The sequence below is a fragment of the Sander vitreus genome, chromosome 1, assembly GCF_031162955.1.
Source record: "Sander vitreus isolate 19-12246 chromosome 1, sanVit1, whole genome shotgun sequence".
In the NCBI taxonomy this organism is placed as follows: Eukaryota; Metazoa; Chordata; class Actinopteri; order Perciformes; family Percidae; genus Sander; species Sander vitreus.
In genome coordinates, this window is record NC_135855.1 from 22,839,502 (window position 1) to 22,861,475 (window position 21,974).

At 39.6% G+C, this 21,974-nt stretch overlaps 1 protein-coding gene across 1 annotated transcript; it reads left to right on the forward strand.

Moving 5' to 3' along the window:
• The first annotated feature begins 394 nt into the window (after positions 1-394).
• LOC144523207 (polycystin-1-like protein 2) lies at positions 395-20,888 on the forward strand. Its single transcript, XM_078258621.1, has 38 exons — positions 395-710; positions 1,391-1,549; positions 1,643-1,831; positions 2,509-2,619; positions 2,746-2,893; positions 3,026-3,255; positions 3,345-3,755; positions 3,876-4,003; positions 5,491-5,632; positions 5,825-6,037; positions 6,884-7,026; positions 7,279-7,458; positions 7,579-7,716; positions 8,178-8,324; positions 8,427-8,551; positions 8,646-8,766; positions 10,864-10,992; positions 11,082-11,307; positions 11,470-11,663; positions 11,759-11,989; positions 12,459-12,560; positions 12,685-12,863; positions 12,976-13,122; positions 13,228-13,427; positions 13,816-14,042; positions 14,137-14,353; positions 15,094-15,569; positions 16,203-16,299; positions 16,389-16,529; positions 16,612-16,797; positions 17,379-17,709; positions 18,229-18,362; positions 18,439-18,566; positions 18,644-18,804; positions 19,549-19,759; positions 19,877-19,978; positions 20,065-20,196; positions 20,325-20,888. The coding sequence occupies exons 1-38, from the start codon at positions 395-397 to the stop codon at positions 20,493-20,495; spliced, it is 7,023 nt and encodes a 2,340-aa protein (XP_078114747.1). The 3' UTR covers positions 20,496-20,888.
• The last annotated feature ends 1,086 nt before the right edge of the window (positions 20,889-21,974 follow it).

The following is a 21,974-nucleotide window of genomic DNA, read 5'->3' on the forward strand; positions in this document are numbered from 1 at the left end:
TATGAATGTTTTTAACCATACATATCAGTCTGAACAACAACAGGCCCATGGGACGTTGAAAGCTCCAAATTGACATTTTCGTGGTAGGAAGGAACAGGTCTGAATGAGAAGCTTATCTCACTCTGCAGGTTGTGGAGACTTACATGTACATTAATGGAGGCAGAGGTGTAATCAGTGACTGTTGACAGTGGGCTTTCGTCCCTTTTCACTACAGGCCTGAGCTTTTGTTTGTGCACAAGAATTATGGGTGCAACACAAAGCTGGACAGCCATCGAGGAAGCAATCCTAATCTCAGAAATCATCCGGAGTGCAGACCAGTGTCAGAATTGCTGACGTCATTACCCTTTAAAGACATGATGTTACCAGAGAGTCTGAACAGTGTGCAGGTGCAGAGATGGAAAGCACCACTTTCCCCACACTGACATTGATGGTTCTCTTCCTCACTTGTTATGCTCAGGAGGATACAGAGGCTCTATCCTGCCCAGAAAACCAAGAGGGTTTTGACGGCTCTTGCTACGAGTTTGTGGGTCTGCAGCGATCCTTCCTCAGTGCCCAGGGGTGGTGTGAGCGAGGTGGAGGACACTTATCCTTCATCCTGAATGATGAAACACAGCAGTTCCTCCAGAAGCACCTGGACCCAGAGATGGACTGGTGGCTCGGGCTGGCACCTGCAGCTCCAAACTTCACACTCGACTCTGCTGCCACCGAGGGTGAGTGGGCATGTGGGCAGGGAAACAAGAGTAGACACTGCACGACTTCTAATGGCTTTATATACTTTTTTTGTGAGTTTACATGTATTTGAGTCACAACTGCTAAAGATTATTCATAAATCACATACAGTACATTTCTCGCCGTACATCCGTACATTTTAAGTTACTTTGCTGCATATATGAGTAACAAATTTGATATATCTGTGATTATATCAAATAATGTCAGAAATGAAGATTATGACCTCGGCTGCTATCTCGTTAGGCAGCTTGCATGTCCATTATATAGATCTGTAACGTGTTTGTTTACTGACATTTGTTAGAAAACTGTCACATTTGGATATCTCCCCCAAGCAGCAGGTGTATTGAGAGATATTTCTCATTCATTTGAACTTACAAAAGGCTTCCTGTCAAATGGTCTGATTTATAATGTGTTTTTTTGTCCTTTCACAAAGAATGAGTCTTTATCATTCATTCACCCTGTCACCAGCTCAATCTATTGCTTTGTTTTTTTTATGATCCCTAAATTGCATCGTGAAAATCCTTATCGGAAAGAAAAGATAAGCAAAACGACCTTGGTTTAACATCTGTGGCGATTTGTGTATAGCATTTTGCTTGATAATCAGAATTCAAAATTAAAGTTTGATCAAATAAATGCTGTATTTTCTTTTGTCCTTTCCCAGGTTCCCTTGCGTGGCTTGATGGCTCAGATGTCAGCTATAGTAACTGGGTGAACATGCCAGAAACCCAGGCAGCCTGTGGGCATATCCTGAGACATTCAGGCTTCCAGTGGGAAGCCGTGGAGAACTGCAGCCAGGAACTCAACTTCATTTGCCAATTTGGTATGCACTCCTAAAAGAAATCACCAAATAGCATTAAACTTATGTTGTGTTCCCTCCCCTTAAATAATTCTTGATTTTTTTCCCCCTTCTTAGATTCTGGGAGATCTATCACATGTGATGGCCAAAATGCAACATTGCAATGCGGTTCTGGTCAAGTTATAGAGATAGACGACAGCTTCTATGGTCGAAAAACAATTCACTACTGCAGAGCCAAACTTACATCCTCACCCACATCCTCCCAGGAAGAGTGCAGCTGGATAGATGTGATAGATTCCGTAACAGGTATTATGAATTACATAAAAGTATTTTTTCATTAACATGAAATATAAAATGTAGAGAGCCGGCCTGCTATATTCTGCAAACATAATAGCGGCTATGATAGAGAAACACAAACATATATGTATAATAAATCAGATTACTTCTCATTTACATCACAAATATTTACTTAACTTGCAACCTCGTGGAACATGTGTGTATTTACAGTGAAAGCTATGGGAAAATATTTGGCTTTGTTAAAGCTGCTGTAACAAAAGGGCCAGATACTAAAATCACCACAAACTACATTTTCGTGTCCAACACAAAAACCATCATTGCCGTGTGAGTGTAGACAAAAGGATTACACTTCCAGAAAATACATCTGGCAAATCCCCCTCCTAGGAGCTGAATAGTTGGGCTTTGGGGTAAATATACATTCACATTCATATCAGTCTGGGATTAGTTCATGCAATTACTAAACAAATAGTTGTTTTTTCTCCTTATTGTTAATACACCTCTTTAAAGAGCTATTAAAAGACACCAGCAAGATTATTTATATTTAATAGGATAAAAATTGAACAGTGCCGTGCTTTTTTAAACCTACTAAAACAATATTTTCAAGGCTTCTGAATCAGCAAGATTGAAAATATCTGCAACACATTCTGCACCACATTATCATTTACTTAATTTTTGTGTCATTCCAGCCCATTGCCACGGACGGCAGGCTTGCCAGGCTCCAGTGGATCTGAGCTCTTTTGGTGAACCATGTCCTGTGCTGGGCAGTTACATGTCTGTAGAGTACAGCTGCAAACTTGGTCAGATTTTACTTCCACTACAAATAGACTCTAAAATAATACTGAAGGTCATTATTAGATGGAGCAGATTGGACAATCTGAAGCAATGTTTCCATGATTGAAATTAACAGTGTGATTTCCTCTCAGGACTCCACTTGTTGATGAGTAAGCTGGCAGCTGTCCTTGATAATGTCACCGTCACTGTGAAGTGGCTCCTTCATCCTTTTCAGGGAAACCTCACATGCACAATGAATGCTGGAGATGGCCACACCATTGATCCATATAGCCCAGAAGAGTGAGCAAGACTTTGCATTCAACCAGATATATAGATAGATAGATAGATCGATAGATAGATAGATAGATATGTTTTATTCATTCACTGTATTCATGTAACTGTATTTATGGTATGACTTTAACTGTCTCACAGGATGGAGAGCACTGTGATGCACAAATTCAGCCGCCCCGGTGTTTTCATGGTTCGAGTGGAGTGCACTACCAGTGATTGGCATGTTACAGCTCAGAAAGCCATAACCATTCAGGAGCCCGTTAGAGAGTTTGCTGTCATTAAGTGCTATAGCAGTAATATGTCAACAGATGGCACTAAATGCAATGCGCTTCATGGTGGGCCTCTTCAAATCCAGGTTATGGTAGAGGCAGGTAAGTCGGTCCAACACTAGGTGATACATGCTTAAAAAAACACACACCAAAATGCAGAATTATTTGATTACCTTTTTTTCTGTAAATAGGTACAAATGTTTCCTACACAATTCAACATGAAGGCCATTTGGTTGCAAATTCGTCAGTGGAGAGAGGGATCACACCACACAACATTACACTGAGTGAAAGTGCAGTGGAGAAGCTTGGACATGGTTGCCACAACCTGACTGTAACTGCCTCTAACAGGGTCACAGCCCACACAGTGTCCACTGATCTGGAGCTGTGTCTGCTGGAGCCCATTCAAGGCCTGCAGGCCTCAGTGATAGCAGAAGAAGACACGTGTCCAGACTCTACTGATCTCATCATTGGGGTTTCGTTGGAGAAAGGAGCCCCTGCGGAGCTGCTCTTCAATCTGACTGGAGCCAGGGACACACTCTCCGAGACCAGACACATGCTCAATGGCAGCTTACAAGCTTATACATTCTCCAGTCCACTTGAAGGTACTATACGGCTTAAGCCATGCTGTAATCATTAAATGAAAACAATCACCCATAGTGTATAATACTAATACTTCTATAATATGTACTCAGTGCTCCTAAATACAAACTCTTTTGGTAAAGGACCGTTGAAGGTGAATATACGAGCCGTGAATGCCTTCTCTGCCTCTGATGTGGACGTGGACTTAGAGAACATACTTTGGGCTTGCCAGAATGACTCTGACTTTTCACCGGATAAACATCGAAACACAGTATGTGAAAGATTGGTATCAAACAATAATGATCTGAGCATATGTTTAGGTGTTCGCTTGTTTCTGTTACAGCACAATGTCTTTGTTTTCATCTTCAGACAGGTAGTGTAAGTATAGACGACTTGAAAATAACTGCTACTCCAGACACTTTGGTTGACTACACTCAAAGTGTCACACTGAGCGTAACTGGAACTGACTCATTGCCCAGCAAAGGACTCACATTTGAATGGAGATGTGGTAAGTACAACAATGAATTGACCAATAAGCATTTTAAACGTGTTTTAACTAGAGATGTTCCGATACCAATACCAGTATCGGTATCGGCTCCTATACTGCCTAAAACGCTGGTATCAGTATCGGGAAGTACTGGAGTTTATGCACCGATCCAATACCACGTAATAAAGCTCTAAAGAAAAAATATGTTAAAGTAGTTTATTTATGTTCTTTTTCCGTTATAACTGACTGTCAAACTGGATAATAAAAGAACGTTCTGTGGCATTCATGTTTCACAAAGAGTTTAACCTGAGCCAGACTGACAACAAAGATAGAAATATCACATCCATACAGGGATAGTATACAGTTCTTAAAACATAATAAAATATATGACACACTAGTATCGGTATATCAGTATATAAAAAATGGTATCGGACCATCTCTAGTTTTAACAGTTAAAACCATGATTAAAGTGATTACAGGGCGTGAACACAATTAAAAGAATACAGACAATCCAAAACATTAACATTTTAAGAACAGTTAAGCTTTTTAATGCTCAGTGTTTGTGACAGTGAGACATTTTTCATGCACACTATGAGTCCTGTTTTTAGTCTCATCCTGAATTTGGTTATATTCAGGATGTGAATTTTACATCGAACATGACACACCTGGTTATTCATCTCTCTGTATACATGATTCTAACAGTATCCAGCTATTTTAAAGCTCTACTTCTGCTTCTTTCTGTACAGAAGGAAACTGCAAATGCACAAACAAAACAAAGGATGAAACTCATGTTATTGAAAAAGATTGCCTTCCAAATCCCTTTGATATTTTCAATTACACTTTAACTGTGATGAGAAGAACCTGGTTTAGGGAATGGGTTGATCTGGCTTCTGCTTCAAAGTGCATCACTGTTGCTCCAAAAGAATTCACAGATGTCACCATCAGGTAAAAAGGGGGTCATTTACAATAAATGCTCAAATATCCTAAAAAATAATTATTCTGCGGGTTGTTTGCAGATTTTATAAACAGGCCTACTGAAAATTACAGCTATATATTTACTCTAATTCTTGCAGTTGTAATGATTGCGCTTCGATTAATGTCAACGACCATGTAAAGCTCAGACTGAGCTGCGTGACAACTTGCCCAGATGTTGTTTGGTATATTGAGGACCTCAAACCTTTGACGGTAAGTCTGGAACAGCACTTAAATTGATTTTAAACTGTGATGTCAGAGATTTATGTGTCAATTATTAACTGATGATCTTTTCCCAGGATGACCTCGAAAAATGTTACTCCAAAGCAGGAAGAAGGCCACCTATTGAGAGGCAGGATGGCAACATCGAATATGTTGTACATAGCCAACATCTGAAAGTTTCAAGGGACACATTGCACAACATCAGTGTGATTGCTTATGGTGGGTTTTCATTCCATAGTCAGTCATAATGTTCTTTTCAGCAGTGCAGATTTTTAGATATAGTAGTATGAATAGAGGTTTGGGCCCTGTGAAACCCAGTGCCTTATTCAAAACTATATTTTACTCTCTTTCTTTTTTTCACTTAAACTGAAATAAAGTTTTGTTTTGTTCTGTTTTTCTTTTTTTTTACAGGAAAGAGTGAACCAGGTTTTGCCAAGTACACTTTTCCAATACCAGGTGCTGAGCCAACTGAACCAGCTGCAACTGATGCTCCTGCAGAGCCCAGACCCCCCTCATGTAGCGTCTCTCCACCGTCAGGAACAGTTCTCGATGCTTTTGACATCACCTGCAAAGCAAGCTCTTTCTGCTCTACAGGCTGTTTGTATTGCTTCAAAACAGACACAGGTGAGAATGTGCACTGTTACCTATTGATTTAATTCACTTTTAAACTAATAAATAAAAGCTCTGTTACGAGGCAGACTTTAAAGACAGAAAGAGAAGGAAGGAGGAGGAGTATGAATCTGTTGGTAGGAAGTGAGGAAAAGGCAGATCAAAATTTGTGTAAATTCGTTATTTTATGCATGTTACAAAAGTATCCCAGAGCAAGAAAAGTTTTGAATTTGGTTGGTGAGAACGAGATTGTGTTTTGCTTATCGTTACTTCACTTGGGTGTTTGACCTTCATCGTGCAGAGTTTGACACTAGAAGTCTGTTTTCACATGTATCTGCTGAAGGGGGAAAGTTCTCTGTGCTTATCTTAAATCTCAGTTTAAGACGTTGTGTCATCCCAACTAGTTTAGAAGCCAAAAGGTCCAGTATGAAACTTGCACAAGTGTGATGTGGAAACTTGAAAACTTCCAGTGCACTGCATAAACGCTGGGAATGGATAACTAGTGCAACGCAAGGGGTAGAAGTAATTTTAGGATTTTTTTTAACTAGCTAATTGAGCTCTTTTGCTGTCAAACCATATCAAACACAAAATATTATTCAAAGCAGCAGAATATTTTTTATGTCATAAAACCTGTCTGGAGGGGATATTTGAGCCCTGTTAAAATTGTTGCACATAAAAAACTAATTTAGGATGAGTTTGATGATGATGGCTGACCCTTAAAAGAATGCGCTTTGCCCTAGAAATTAGTGCCTGTTATTTATGTCAATGCTTTGGCCATTCTGCAACCTGTATGCAGATAAATAATTAAGAATTCATTGCATTTCTTAACAGTTTTACAAAATGTTCTCTTTTGTCTTTAAGGCAAACATCTGCGCTGCAGTAACGCAAATGAGGTGAAATCGGTCTTCCTGCCTCTCGGTGACAAGAACAACAATTTCAGTCTGTCTGTTGTAGTGACTGTGAAAAATGAATATGAGAAAGCCACCACAACTGTCTCCACCCAGGTTTGTCATCGACAAGTAAACAGAGATTTAAATTGAGAGAGATTTGTTTTCACAGCCGATACACAGAAACATACAGATATACAGATAGCAACATACATATATATATATATATATATATATATATATATATATATATATATATACACACAGTACACACAGATCTTCAGTGTCAAGAAAGAGGATTACAGAAACAGGTTCTCCATGTAAACATATTTTGAATAATTCAGAGTGACTGTGTTTGTGTTCCTCAAGGTACGAAAAAGCACCTCCAGTACAACTGTGGAGGCTCTCCAATCTGCAGTGGAGGATACCGTGAGTCAGTTAGAGCAGCAGGGTCTTCTCTCTGGTGAGACACTCGGACAAATGTTTACTTCAGTTTCTGATATGCTGAATACCGAAGACAGCCAAGATCAGAAGGATGCAAGGACAAAGGTAACAGAATGCCGGCAATGTTTAAATTTCAGTAATATATTGCTGTGATATTTGTGAGGTTTACATCTGTGGCCGAGGGGAGGACCCCGTGATGTTAATCATCACTTCCGCCTTTTTCAGCTCAGAAAGCAAATGCTGACCAAAATGACCACAATTCTGCTGGACTCACCCAGCAACACAACTCAGGAAGTGCAAGTGACGGCCAGAGCTGTGGCCGGACTCACCCAGCGCCCTGACGAGCTCAGTCTGGCTGCTCAAGTACAGTACAGTAGATCAGTACAGCAGTATCAAAAAATTGCAAGTTACATTTAAAAAGTTAAGAAAATGCGGTACAGACAGCCCTTCATTTCAACCATTGTAAGTGTAGGGTTAAGTCTGAATTAATGTTACAGAACAACAAATGAAGAAGAAAAATAAAAATGAGTATATTTTTTTGTAAGTAACTTTTGAGTATGGACTCTCTGTTTCCTGTTCATGATGCAGGACTGTTCATTGCAGTCTGTAAAATCTGTAGCAACATGCAGATCAGGTTATTTAAAAGTTATTTGAATTTCTTTTAACTGCCTTTCCTAACCTGAGTGAACTGAGAAGCAAATTACATTTTTTAGAAAAATCAGTTCAATGATAACACGTCTTGTATACATGTATAATGTAATACATGTTCATCAGCTCTTTTGAAAGTTGGACACAGATCATCTGTTGCTGCATTTCCACTCCAGGAAGAAGCGGGTTCATTGTTGGTAGACCTCAGCTCCTCCCTCAACACTATCAGTGTTAATCAGGATGACGGAGATGACGTAGAAGTCGTGCAAGCAGCTACACCAATAGTTGAAGCAGCCAGTAATATTTTGAATGCTTCATCAAATGTAAGAAAAAAAGCTATCACTGATATTGCTAAATATCTGTTTTTCCAGATACGAAACAACGTATATGTATACATTATATACGTAACAATATGTTTTCCTCAGGAAAAAGTCTCAGATTTTCTTCTTACTGGAATAAGCAATGTTCAAAGTGCTTTGCTGAATAATAAAAAGCTGGATGGAGACCCTGCCATCATTGATTCTGCTCAGATCAGTGTGTATGTCAACAGGTAAGAGATGACTGACAGGGGCTAGAGCATGTACTTAAGAATAAACTAGGGTTTTCTGAAATTACTAAGATAATTCTGATTCTGATTCCTGCAGAGTGTCTCCAGAAAAGATGCAAATGCAGGATATAAATGTCCAGAAAAACAGCGCCTCCAGATTTTCCTTCCCCTCACTGCCGGCTCATATTGTCTCTCCAGAGGATCCAGTGGATGTCAGAGTAAGTGTGTGTCGTGTGCAGATGCTTATACAGCCGATGTTTGTCATCATATTATGTTTATGGCCCTTTGTAGTTGTAGAAGTCTGCATTGATGTGGACAGTATAAGGTATGCATTTCCTTATTGTTGAACATCCATAATGCCTGGACTAGTTAAAAAACTAGTTTATTCCTCATAAATAATAATGTTCTTATTTGGATCAGTTACATTTCTGCCTCCTTACCTTAAATGTTTGCACTCTCTGGGGTTAATACATGTAATTTTGAGAAAGCTAAATAAAATAAGGAGGAGAGAAGGATTGTAACTCAAAACATTATTAATATCTGATATTACGACAACTATGGACCCAACAGAAAAAGACTATATGTCTGTAAAAAAAAGTGTAGATAATGGCCATATCAAATCAGGTTGGGTCTGCTTTCTTTAAAGTAATCTGAGTCAAAGTTTTGCACAATTTGTTTTGCATATATACACAGGTTCTGGTCATATAATTAGAATATCATGAAAAAGTTGATTTATGTCAGTAATTCCACTCAAAAAGTGAAATTTGTATATTATATTCATTCATCACACACAGAGTGATATATTTCAAATGTTCATTTCTTTTAATTGTGATGATTAGAACTGACAACTAATGAAAATCCCAAATTCAGTATCTCTGAAAATTAGAATATTACTTAAGACCAATACAAAAAAGGATTTTTAGAAATGTTGGCCAACTGAAAAGTATGAACATGAAAAGTATGAGCATGTACAGCACTCAGTACTTAGTTGGGGCTCCTTTTGCCTGAATTACTGCAGCAATGCAGCGTGGCATGGAGTGGATCAGTCTGTGGCACTGCTCAGGTGTTAGGAGAGCCCAGGTTGCTCTGATAGTGGCCTTCAGCTTTCCTGCATTGTTGGGTCTGGCGTATCGCATCTTCCTCTTCACAATACCCCATAGATTTTCTATAGGGTTAAGGTCAGGCGAGTTTGCTGGCCAATCAAGAACAGGGATACCATGGTCCTTAAACCAGGTACTGGTAACTTTGGCACTGTGTGCAGGTGCCAAATCCTGCTGGAAAATGAAATCTGCATCTCCATAAAGTTGGTCAGCAGCAGGAAGCATGAAGTGCTCTAAAACTTCCTGGTAGACGGCTGCGTTGACCTTGGACCTCAGAAAACACAGTGGACCAACACCAGCAGATGACACGGCACCCCAAACCATCACGGACTATGGAAACTTTACACTGGACTTCAAGCAACGTGGATTCTGTGCCTCTCCTCTCTTCCTCCAGACTCTGGGACCTTGATTTCCAAAGGAAATGCAAAATGTACTTTCATCAGAGAACATAACTTTGGACCACTCATCAGCAGTCCAGTCCTTTTCGTCTTTAGCCCAGGCAAGACGCTTCTGACGCTGTGTCTTGTTCAGGAGTGGCTTGACACAAGGAATGGGACAGCTGAAACCCATGTCTTGCATACGTCTGTGCGTGGTGGTTCTTGAAGCACTGACTCCAGCTGCAGTCCACTCTTTGTGAATCTCCCCCACATTTTTGAATGGGTTTTGTTTCACAATCCTCTCCAGGGTGCGGTTATCCCTATTGCTTGTACACTTTTTTCTACCACATCTTTTCCTTCCCTTCGCCTCTCTATTAATGTGCTTGGACACAGAGCTCTGTGAATAGCCAGCCTCTTTAGCAATGACCTTTTGTGTCTTGCCCTCCTTGTGCAAGGTGGCAATGGTCGTCTTTTGGACAGCTGTCAAGTCAGCAGTCTTCCCCATGACTGTGTAGCCTACAGAACTAGACTGAGAGACCAATTAAAGGCCTTTGCATGTGTTTTGAGTTAATTAGCTGATTAGAGTGTGACACCAGGTGTCTTCAATATTGAACCTTTTCACAATATTCTAATTTTCTGAGATACTGAATTTGGGGTTTTCATTAGTTGTCAGTTATAATCATCAAAATTAAAAAAAATAAACACTAATAATACATTATACAAGTTTCACTTTTTGAATGGAATTACTGAAATAAATCAAATTTTTCATGATATTCTAATTATATGACCAGCACCTGTATACATACAGTATATCAGTGTATGTCTACCCCCTTTCTAGATGATGAGTTTTGAGAAGAACCCATATTCTTGGAAGGAGGAAAACATCACAGGAACTGTAGGATCTGTCTCTCTCACCAGAGTGAACGGCACTGTCATTACTGTAGAGAACTTACCTGACGAGATTGAGGTAATATTTGTTTTAAAAGGCACTTTTAGTTGCTTTACTTTGAAAACATTGGTAGCTTGTTCAGACTAATGTGTCTTCTGGGTTTTCAGATCCTCCTACCGAGGCATGATGTAGGGCAGGAGAACAGCACAGTCCTGGACCTGTCCAATTTCAGCACATTAATAATTGACGTTCCCTCGCCGGATGTAACACTGGTTCTGAAAATGGAGCCATCTGAAAACATCTCCTTCATGCTATTCCTGGGATGTAAAGATTATCCAAATGATGACAATTATGTAGCCAAGACTCAGATCCCTCTAGAGAATGCCAAAGAAGGTAAAATTAAAACTACCACATTTCCTTTTTGCATAATACATAATATGTCTGAAATTGACTTGATTTAAAGTATATTCACTGACATCATGATAAGAGAGTATGCTCGATACATACATGTAAGCCTCCATGTTTGTGTTTTCGTATACGAATATGTCAACACAGAGGAAAAATACACCTGGGTGCTGAGTCCCAAAGACAGAACAGGAGTTGGAGTTGGAGAGCACTACCTTGTCATGAAGCCCATTGTTGAGCCAGGCGTCAAATCCATCAATGCCACTGTCACTGTCATTTCCATCGCTGCCCAGTGCAAATACTGGAATGAAACCGAGTCTTCTTGGAGTGAAGATGGCTGCAGGGTGAGGAAAAAACAACAATACACATCCACAGTGGTTGCATCAATACATTCAATACATTCAATACATTCAAGTTTGACTTTTTCTTTTTTTTACAGGTCGGTCCGCTCACCACGCCTCTGGTCACCCAGTGCCTCTGTAACCACTTAACTTTCTTTGGCAGCTCTTTCTTTGTCATGCCAAACTTGGTGGATGTGTCACGCACTGCAGAACTTTTTGCTACATTTACTAACAATCCCGTGGTGGTGTGTTTTGTGGGGGCCATCTTTGCTGCTTATCTCCTGGTGGTTGTGTGGGCACGCAGGAAAGACATCCAGGACTCAGCCAAGGTAATTCTCAGTAAAGACTTGCACCACTTTATATTGATGATTTGAAATGCCAGACCAATTGGGAAGTCTAATTCAGACGTTGCTGCTCACACATATTATATGAAATTCTTAAAGTATCAGTACCACAGCAGAATACCCCATTAAAAACTCTGCATTTGAGATGTCACTGTACTGTGTAAACTGCAGCATCCCTGTTCATGTCCAAATACTCATGTAAAGTACCAGTACTTGTATTAAATACCTGCTCTGACCTACTACAAAATGCACTCACATCAAAATACTAAAATATTTAAGCAGATTTAAATGACTTTCATTGCTTCATGTATCTTATATTTGACGTTTTTTATATATATATATATATATATATATATATATATATATATATATATATATGTATGTATATGTATAGCATTCACTTTATGTCATTGAATTTACCAATTCAAAAATGTGTCTTTGCATTCACTTGTAGGTCAAGATAACAGTGCTTGAGGATAATGACCGCTTGGCTGAGTATCATTATATGCTGAACATCAGCACAGGGCATCGGCATGGTGCATCCACATCCTCTCAGGTCAGTTATGCCTGTTAAAGCTCAGAGGAGACTCACAGAAACAAAACCTGTCTGCTGCTTCTGTTGGACAACATTTATGATGCCTACAACTCTGGGCATCTTGATTGACTTTTTTTGGTTTTAGGTGACAATAACCCTGCTGGGCACGGAGGGAGAAAGTGAGCCCCACCACCTGACGGACCCTGAGAAGCCTGTGTTTGAGAGGGGCGGGGTGGACATGTTCCTGCTGACCACACACTTTTCGCTCGGAGATCTGCAGAGCATCAGGCTGTGGCACGACAACTCGGGAGCACACCCTGCATGGTACGGGTTAGAGGGCAGGACATGGTGATGTGACACCAAAGACGATTAAATCATGAAGGTAGTTTGTACTGTTGCTATAAGCACACAAGATAACTATTGATGTTACATGCAGGTACGTCAACAAAGTAATGGTGCAGGATCTGGAAAGTGGTCAGAAATGGCACTTCCTGTGTAACTCCTGGCTGGCTGTAGATGTGGGAGAGTGCTCTCTGGACAAGGTCTTCCCAGTAGCCACAGAGATGGATTTGAAAAGGTTTAGGTAAGGCCGGCCATGGATCTGGTACATTAACAAGGAATCTGTAATTTATTATTTCTCCTAAATCAAAATTTTCGTTTTTTTTCTCCCCCCGATACTTCTTTCTAGTAACCTGTTCTTCATGAAGACAGCCAAGGATTTCCGGGATGGCCACATCTGGTTCTCTGTCATTAGTCGGCCTCCCTGCAGCACGTTCACACGTGTGCAGCGAGTGTCCTGCTGTTTTTCCCTGCTGCTGTGCACCATGTTGACCAGCATCATGTTTTGGGGCATCCCCACTGACCCCTCTGAGCAGACAATGGACCTGGGTAGGTAACAAACATAAAGCTTCAAAGCTTTCAAGACTCTAAATTACGTCATTAAGATGTAAAATTCGGATTATTTTACTATACAATAGAATACTTTCAGATTTGTTCAAATGCAACTCTAATTCCTCCCATACACAGATAGAAAATATGTGATTATCCCTAATTTTCAGCACTAGCCTGCTTTCTGTAATATCATGCAAACAAGAAAAGGTATTTGTAACGGGTTTTTACATTGAACTTTTGCATAGAGTATAACTGGGACAAGAGTGCTGAGGGTTTATGGATAGATGAGTATCCAAAATAATACAAATACGGTCTGACTAAAAGAGTAACTTCACATCCATTTAAACTTCACTCTAAACACTTAATGCGCTGAAATACTTTGCAGGTCACATCGAGTTCACCTGGCAACAGGTTATGATTGGCCTTCAAAGTTCAATCATCATGTTTCCCATCAATCTCCTTATCGTGAGTATCTTCAGAAACACTCGTCCCCGAGAGAGGGGGGCCAAAACGGACACGTCTAAACAAGGAAAGACTGGTCGAGTTTCTCCCTCACAGACTTTTTCCCCTCAGAAAGAGCTGAAAGATATCACACCAGACACTGTGATCAAGGTGACGTAACAGATATCCATATCAGTGATTTTGAAAGTGATAATAACTCCATTGTTATACATGTCTAAAGTGTTTAACATGGTTTCTCCATTAGGACATAAAGAGAATTGCTCAGTCACTCTCAAAGGCCATGAAGAGCCCACTGCCTCACTTGGCGCTCCGGCCTGGGCAGCAGGCGGACATCAACACTCTGCTGTCTCTGGTGGAGGACATCATTAGACAGCAGAACCGTGCGGCTGGAGACTTCTACACTGACGCCTCCAAGAGGGATCGCTCGATGATTCTCAGTTTACGTGCAGTTAATCTACAAGGTACACAGCATCATAAGCTTTACAATGCTCTTAATATCATGTGTTTTACATCTTTATTGGCTGGTCGATTTGGAGGACCAGACTTATGAAGAAAAAAAAAAAGAAGGCAATGAATTAATATAATGGCAATTTACATGATTAAGATTCATACAAATAGAGAATCTATTATTATCTAAAGATATATACCGTGTTTTATCTTCTTTCTGTCTCTTCAGGCTTTTTTTTTTTCAGCAGTGTTTTCCTCATGGCACTGGCTTGATGCATTTTATCGATGATACGCAGATATAAAAAATGATCAAGGATAATTATTTTCTTCAATATCAATTGAAAGATTGGATAAAGGTTTAGGACAAACTGTATCTTTTATTTTACATACAAACTATAAAGTTGTCAAGCAAACTCTCCTGATACTTGTGATAGAGTAATCTGATGATGGTGATGTAATCTGTGATATTGTCAATGATCTAAACTAGGCCATACCTTAGTTTTTAGATTGATTATGGCCTACAGTACCTGTGGTCTCATTTACATCCTGAAAGACAAAATAATTAATGCAACAACCTCGAAGAAAGTCCTGCTGAAGGAAAAATAAATGATGTTTAATGGAAAATGTAATTGCTCTGAAATTGTAACAATTGTGTTTATTTTCTATTATAAAAAAGAAATTTCCCCGAATGAGAAATATGGGCATAATGCATTTGGCATCCTGACCGAGTAATACAGATTTTTTGCGTGGACAGAAAACAGTGTGTGGACGAGCCCTGAGAAGACTTCAGATGAATTTCAGAAGAAGAGCAACAACAACAGTCAATACCTCTACAAGCAGTTGCGTCATGTTGAGAAGGAGCTGGGTTTGTTGGAACCTTCTCGTTTTCCAAACCCAGATAGCTACAACCGAGCCATGCAGCAAGTTCAGGGAATGAAGGGTCTTCTGGAGTTCCACCTTCCCTCGTCCAGCCTGGAAGGTGACCAGCTGGACCGCAGCCCCAGTCCAGAAGAGAGCATCATCAGAGACTCCACCAAGAAGTGCTGTCAAGGAGGGCTGCCGTGGTGGTTTGTGTTTGTTGGCTGGATACTGGTGATCGCAACCAGCGGTGTGTCAGGATACTTCACCATGATGTATGGGCTGACGTATGGGAAAGACCGCTCTATAGGCTGGCTTATCTCCATGGTGGTCTCCTTCTTCGAGAGTCTCTTTATTACTCAACCTCTGAAGGCGAGTGCTCATACAGAGATAACATGGATAGCATTGCAAATGTTTAGAAAGTCATTCATTAAGTGAGCGTTGGGACATTTCCAGCCAATGTCTTTTTTTGTGTTTAATAAAATGTTCCTGTACTGATAGAAATATTTCTGATGTACTTACTCAAAACATTACACTAAAGACATGCCAGTTTTAAATGGGTGATTCTTTGTTTGAAAATTGACGTGATTCTAAAGACGGGATTCATTTATGGCAAAACTCTAAGTTCATGCATACAATCGACAACTCTTGTCACATCCCACAACCTGTTTGCAAATCTTTGGCAAAAGACAATAAAATGAGGATAAGCTCTGTGATGAAAGTATGTCTTAAGATGACATTTAAAATGATAAATAAATAAATGATTACAATTTTATTTTGAGTCAGCTGTAAACATATTTTTGTTATTTCTTTAAGTATATATTTTTTTTAGAATTCTAGTTTTTATTATCAGATATATTGAATTGCTTTATAAACATTTGCACGGCGTTTTGGGTCCTCCACAGATGTACCTCCCAGTACTTCAGAACATACATACTGTATTTATAATACATTGAGCGTCATGAGGTCCTCTGGTATTGAAGTCTAATAAATCTTCCGTCACAGGTTCTTGGTTTTGCTGCTTTCTTCGCTCTTATTCTGAAGAATGTTGACCAGGAGGAGTATGGAGAGCCTCAGATAGATGAGAGTCTGAGAAACAGAGGTACCTTTTTTTCTCCATTTTTCCATTTTTGTTGTACTGTTTTGTGTGGAAAAAAACAAAACGTATGTAGTAAAATATCCCTTTCTCAGATGATCCTGATGCGGTGCGCGCAGCAAGAAGAGACAGCACATGTAGTTTCTATCAGCCTCCACCTCCCACTGACATCGAGAGGATAAGGAACAACATGATTAAAGAACAGAAGGTCTTCGCCCTCATAAGGGAGATTCTTGGTAGGAGAACCACTTTGGTACAACATAGGAAGCGATGTGATACGGTTTGATATGCTGATTTGAGATTTGTTTTGTGATGAAGCCTACATGGGATTTATGTGGATGTTGCTGCTGGTGGCGTATGGTCAGAGAGATCCCAACGCTTACTTTCTGACCCAACACATTCGACAGAGCTTCAGCAAAGGGATCTCAGACAGTATGAGTATTCAGAATGTGTTCAACTGGGCGAACACAACTCTGCTGAGCAACCTGTTTGGAGAGCACCCAGGTCAGTATATTGTGACGTTATTAACAAACATTTCAACATTGAAAAAGGGACCACAGAAGTTGGTGGACAGTCAGTGGTACAAGTTGTGATAATCCAAAATAACTACACATTTGATCTGACAATGAAATATTGAGAGTTGTGATGATGATAATATATTAAAGGATTTCCGTGTATTTCACATTTAAATGTTGGACTACATATGAAGATTTACTAATATCCCCTGATGGTTCTTTTTGCTTTTAATATAGTTTTTTTTACTTCCATCGCTTTGAAATGCCTCAAATCAAACTCTCACTTGTGCCTTTGTTCCTTACTACAATACTATATTATATCAACAGTATATTTATGTAGTGAAGTATAAAATCTGTTCAAACATTGCCTGTCATTAACATTGTATAAAAAGGCCTAGTGTGGTTCAAAGTATGGAGTTAGTTGTGACCAAAGCTACAATTTATTTGGACTGACTGACACATAATATGGACTGTTTTATCTGCAAAAAGGGGTTTCACAGAAAATAATGAGCACTTTTGACTGATATTTCCTTTAAATGTGTTTGTTCTTGTCCTCATAATCTGTCACAGGATTCATCACAGATGGAAACTCCAAGCTGGTGGGTAACGCTCGTCTTCGCCAGGTGAGGGTGCATCAAAACTCGTGCCTTGTGGCTCCCTCCATGCAGCAGTCTGAGCGGGACTGTCACGCTCCGTACTCGTGGGAGTTGGAGGACATGGGCTCCTACAGTCCAGGCTGGAGCCACTCTGTGGGTGATAACGCCTCACTGAATCTTCACAGCCCATGGATGTACCAGTCCCAGGGTAAACTGAGGGCCTTCCCTATCTGGGGCAGCGTGATGCTCTACAGAGGAGGAGGGTTTGCGGTGGATCTGGGGCCAGATTTACAAAATTCTAGAAGGTAGGCAATGTAATATATTAAGAGCCCACTGACATTATCTCAATAGATGATGACGGATGATAAAACATGAAACAATTAGTCTACTAATCAATTATTTGATTGACAGAAAATGAATGTCAAACATTTATAGGTTCCAGCTCCTTAAGTGTAAGGAAGTTTCTGATAGTTTTTATACAAAACAATTAGATAACAAAAATAATTGTTAGTTGTAGCCTTACACATGATGACAGGTGACAGCATAATTTATTGTACATTCATCCAAAAACTAAATTCACATTTGTATGGTAAACAATATCAATTAATACTAATTAATACATGTTTAGATTTAGTAAACGTATTTTATTTGCTTTAAACTCAAGCCTTAAATTAGTGCAGCAATGACAGTTATGCAGCACAAAAGCGTGCCACGCAGTTGGCCTCTGCATCAGAACTAGCTGTTTCTTGACATCAGGAGTGAATTGTGTTTTAAGGTATAATATTTACAAATCATATCATTTAACCATGTTGTTCTCTTTGTAGATCCCTTCGGTACCTTTATGACAACACCTGGTTTGATGTGTACACCCAAGCAGTCTTTGTTGAGTTCACTGTGTACAATGCCAACGTCAACCTCTTTTGCATTGTCACACTCATGCTAGAGACCACAGCCATAGGTAAGTAATGTGCAGCTACTGTGTTGGAGCTGCACAGAACATTAACTGTTATAAGAATACTTTGTGTTTCCTCCAGGAGCTTTCCAGTTCCGCAGTGAGCTGCAGGGTGTGCGTCTTTACCAGTCGACCGGTGGCCTCCACATCTTTGTTATGGCCTCTGAAGCCATCTACTTCCTCTTCATCATCTATTACATGTTTGTCCAGGTATGAATTCATTACACCTCAAATCTACTAACATCACTAGTGATAACAATTTCTCACACAAACTTCTCTCCTGACAGGGAAAGCTGATTAAGCAGCAGAGATGGGCTTATTTCAAGAGTAAGTGGAACCTGCTCGAGATGGCGATTATCATCCTCAGCTGGAGCGCGCTATCTGTCTTCATCAAGAGGACTTTACTGGGAAAGCGGGACATAGAGTACTACCAAAACAACAAAGACCAGTAAGCAACAAGAATAACAAGACCCATACAAGTATATAATAAAGGGTTCTATCTTAACATTGGTATGAACGGCAGGTTTTGCTCATTTACTGTGCACTTTGCTTATTTACTGTATGTTTTCTGACTGTACGTCCATCTTGTATTCCAGCGCATCCTCTCTGCAGTACAGGAGTTACCTTTTTCACTGTTTCACCAGTATGCAATAACTGTTCTGATAAATAGTAAGCACTCACTGACATAAAACCTGAACAATTTGGTTGATACAGAGAAATATTTGAGCTAGTGAAAGCTGATCTTTTTTTTTTAAGATTATTTTTTGGGGCTTTTCCCTTTATTAGATAGTGGATAGACAGAAAAGGTGGGAGAGAGAGAGAGAGGGGATGACACGCAGCAAAGGGCCACAGGTCGGATTCAAACCCAGGCCGCTGCAAAGGACTCACGCTCGCTCTACTGGGTGACCTAGAGGTCGCCCCGAAAGCTGATCTTTTTGCTCAGAGCAAATTAGACAAATTAGAAACTGTCTACATTTTATATATAGCGTTATCTGACAAATGCTCTGAGAAAATACCTAATTTTAACCTTTGGAAATGAATACGAACACAGAATATCTGTTATTTGAATTCAATTTCAACTCAATAAACACGAAAGCATTACTGGGTCAACTATTATTTCCATAATCCATTTAAAACATTTTTTTAATAGATTGTCAAAACAAGGCTCTGTACTCTCATGCTCTGTCTCCAGATACGCCAGTTTCCATGAAACGGCCAAGGCTGATGCGGTGCTGGGGTATCTGATTGCCTTCCTGGTGCTGCTGGCTACAGTCAAACTGTGGCACCTGCTGAGACTGAACCCAAAGCTGCACATGATCACAGCCACGCTGCAGCGAGCCTGGACTGATATCTCAGGCTTCCTGGTGGTCATGACCATCATGTTTCTGGCCTACTCCATCGCTGTGAGCAGTTTCCCACACTTCAACATCAACATGCGGCTGGAGTCACTGCATTTCTCCCTATTTTATCTATACTGTGTGAAATAGATTTTGTTAATAACACAACTTTCTACTTTTCAGTCTAACCTGATGTATGGGTGGAAGCTGTACTCCTATCGGACTCTGCTGGATGCTGCACAGACCATGGTCAGCCTACAGCTTGGCATTTTTAACTATGAAGAGGTTAGTATGAGACTATTATAACTGTACCACAGCAGATTATGACAGCTGGCTCTTCTTCAGTGTGTGTCTTCCTCCCGATCCCTCAGGTTCTGAATTACAATCCAGTGCTTGGAGCTTTCCTCATCGGCTCCTGCATTGTGTTCATGACCTTTGTGGTGCTGAACCTCTTCATCTCTGTCATTCTGGTGGCATTCAGTCAAGAGCAGATCCATCACAAGGTAACTCACCCATGCTGAGTCTGAAATGTCTTATTGTACACATATTGTAGAAGAAGTGAGAGCTTACCATTATTGATAACGTGATACTCCTTGAGTTATGCATATTGTATTACTCACTGTTCTTGCAGCCATCAGAAGAGGATGAGATTGTGGACCTGATGCTGATGAAACTCTTCTGTTTGTTTGGACTTAAATGTAAGAAAGAAGGTGGCGACTGCCTCACCGAGGGCCCAGTTGTTTCATCTGCTTCAAATAATGGACTCTCAACGATTTCTTCTGGCGATATGTATGAGGGTTGACATGTTCCCACAGAATGCTTTGCTTCAGTTTTTGCTTTTGTTTCTTTGTGACAGAATATTAGCCCTTGCAAGTCTGTAAATTATTAGTGTTTCTCTCTACTGCTACAGATCTGTCACTCTTGTAATAGAAGCTAAAACACTGAGAGAAAGTAGGAACTGAGGATGATCCTTATGTTATGTTATTTATGACTAAATATTGTACAATTTGCTTTTATTCCATAAAATAATTATTCGTGGATACTAGTGAAACATTGTATTTGCATAAATCTGACGAATCTATGACAGTTGCTTATTATTAAACAAGACCAAGCTTTTGTTATCACTCCACATGACTAGTAAAATACATACAGTATATTGAGAACTTACGCCTAGACAACAAACACAAGGTGGCTGCATACAATAAAAGAGATAAAACTACAGTTCAGGCATATGTTGCTACTACCTCTGGATGTTATCAGATTCAACAATATATCATTTTACTGTATGTATATAGTTAAAATAGATAGTAATGTGTAATACGATCTGGACATCTGTGAACCATAAACATTAGTATATACTTGATATCTATTGCCAGGTGCCTTCAAATTACTTTTTACCATTTCACTGTGTTGCTCCTGTAACTCACCTTTCACTTTAATGTGCAATGAAATTGAGTAGATGAATGGCTAGATGTTTAAATTTAATCAAGGGTCTGATTTACTATTATGAAGTATGTCAAATTATCAATATCATCCAATCATTGCCAGTGTAGTCTGTTTCTAGTGCTAAACGTTTGAGCTGTCTGCCAACCATTGTTGTTGATCTTGTTTGTTTTGTGTTCTGTGATTTTGATGAACATCTGTTCATCTAAATTGCAGGCTGCAGGTGTTGTGTGTACATTTAATGTATAAGTACATGACCATTAACACAAAGAGATATTGATAACTAAATTTAAAGGTCAGATGGCAACAAATGGCAGTATGCTAGTATGGATGGGTCGGCTGAGACAAGGAAAATAGGGAGGAGGTTCCAGGACACTTGAATACACCGGTGCTTGAAAAGAAAAAGAAAAAAAAAAGACAGATGCACAGTAAAAACGGTGGCACTATTGATGCAAGGATTACTACTTGTGTGTACTGTACAGCAAAGTGCTAGACAAAGTTTGCATGGATTCAAACTGAATTAACTGGACATAGGATTTTGCACAAGTAGAGTAATAATACAGAAGAATGAGACAATAGTTTAGAGATAAATGCATACATAACAGATATAAGTCATTCCCATATCAATTATATTCAAATTTACAACCTGCACGCATCTCAGTCATAAATATTTTTTGTCCATTATTGAACATAATCCACAAATATACTGTATAAGCAGCTTTCAGCAGACAGCCAGACACATGGTGTATTATTGTACAAATAAATGTAACTATAGTTTAAAATAAATAAATGAGAATAAAAAAGAAAAGAAATGCTGATAAAATAAACAATGAGTAAA

Bases quoted from the DNA above. Each gene is read 5' to 3' on its own strand.
- LOC144523207 (XM_078258621.1), top strand. From the start codon at position 395: ATGGAAAGCACCACTTTCCCCACACTGACATTGATGGTTCTCTTCCTC. The intron at 8,767-10,863 runs GTAAGTGTGTGT...CCCCCTTTCTAG, and splicing joins AGGATCCAGTGGATGTCAGA to ATGATGAGTTTTGAGAAGAA. The intron at 20,197-20,324 runs GTAACTCACCCA...CTGTTCTTGCAG, and splicing joins AAGAGCAGATCCATCACAAG to CCATCAGAAGAGGATGAGAT.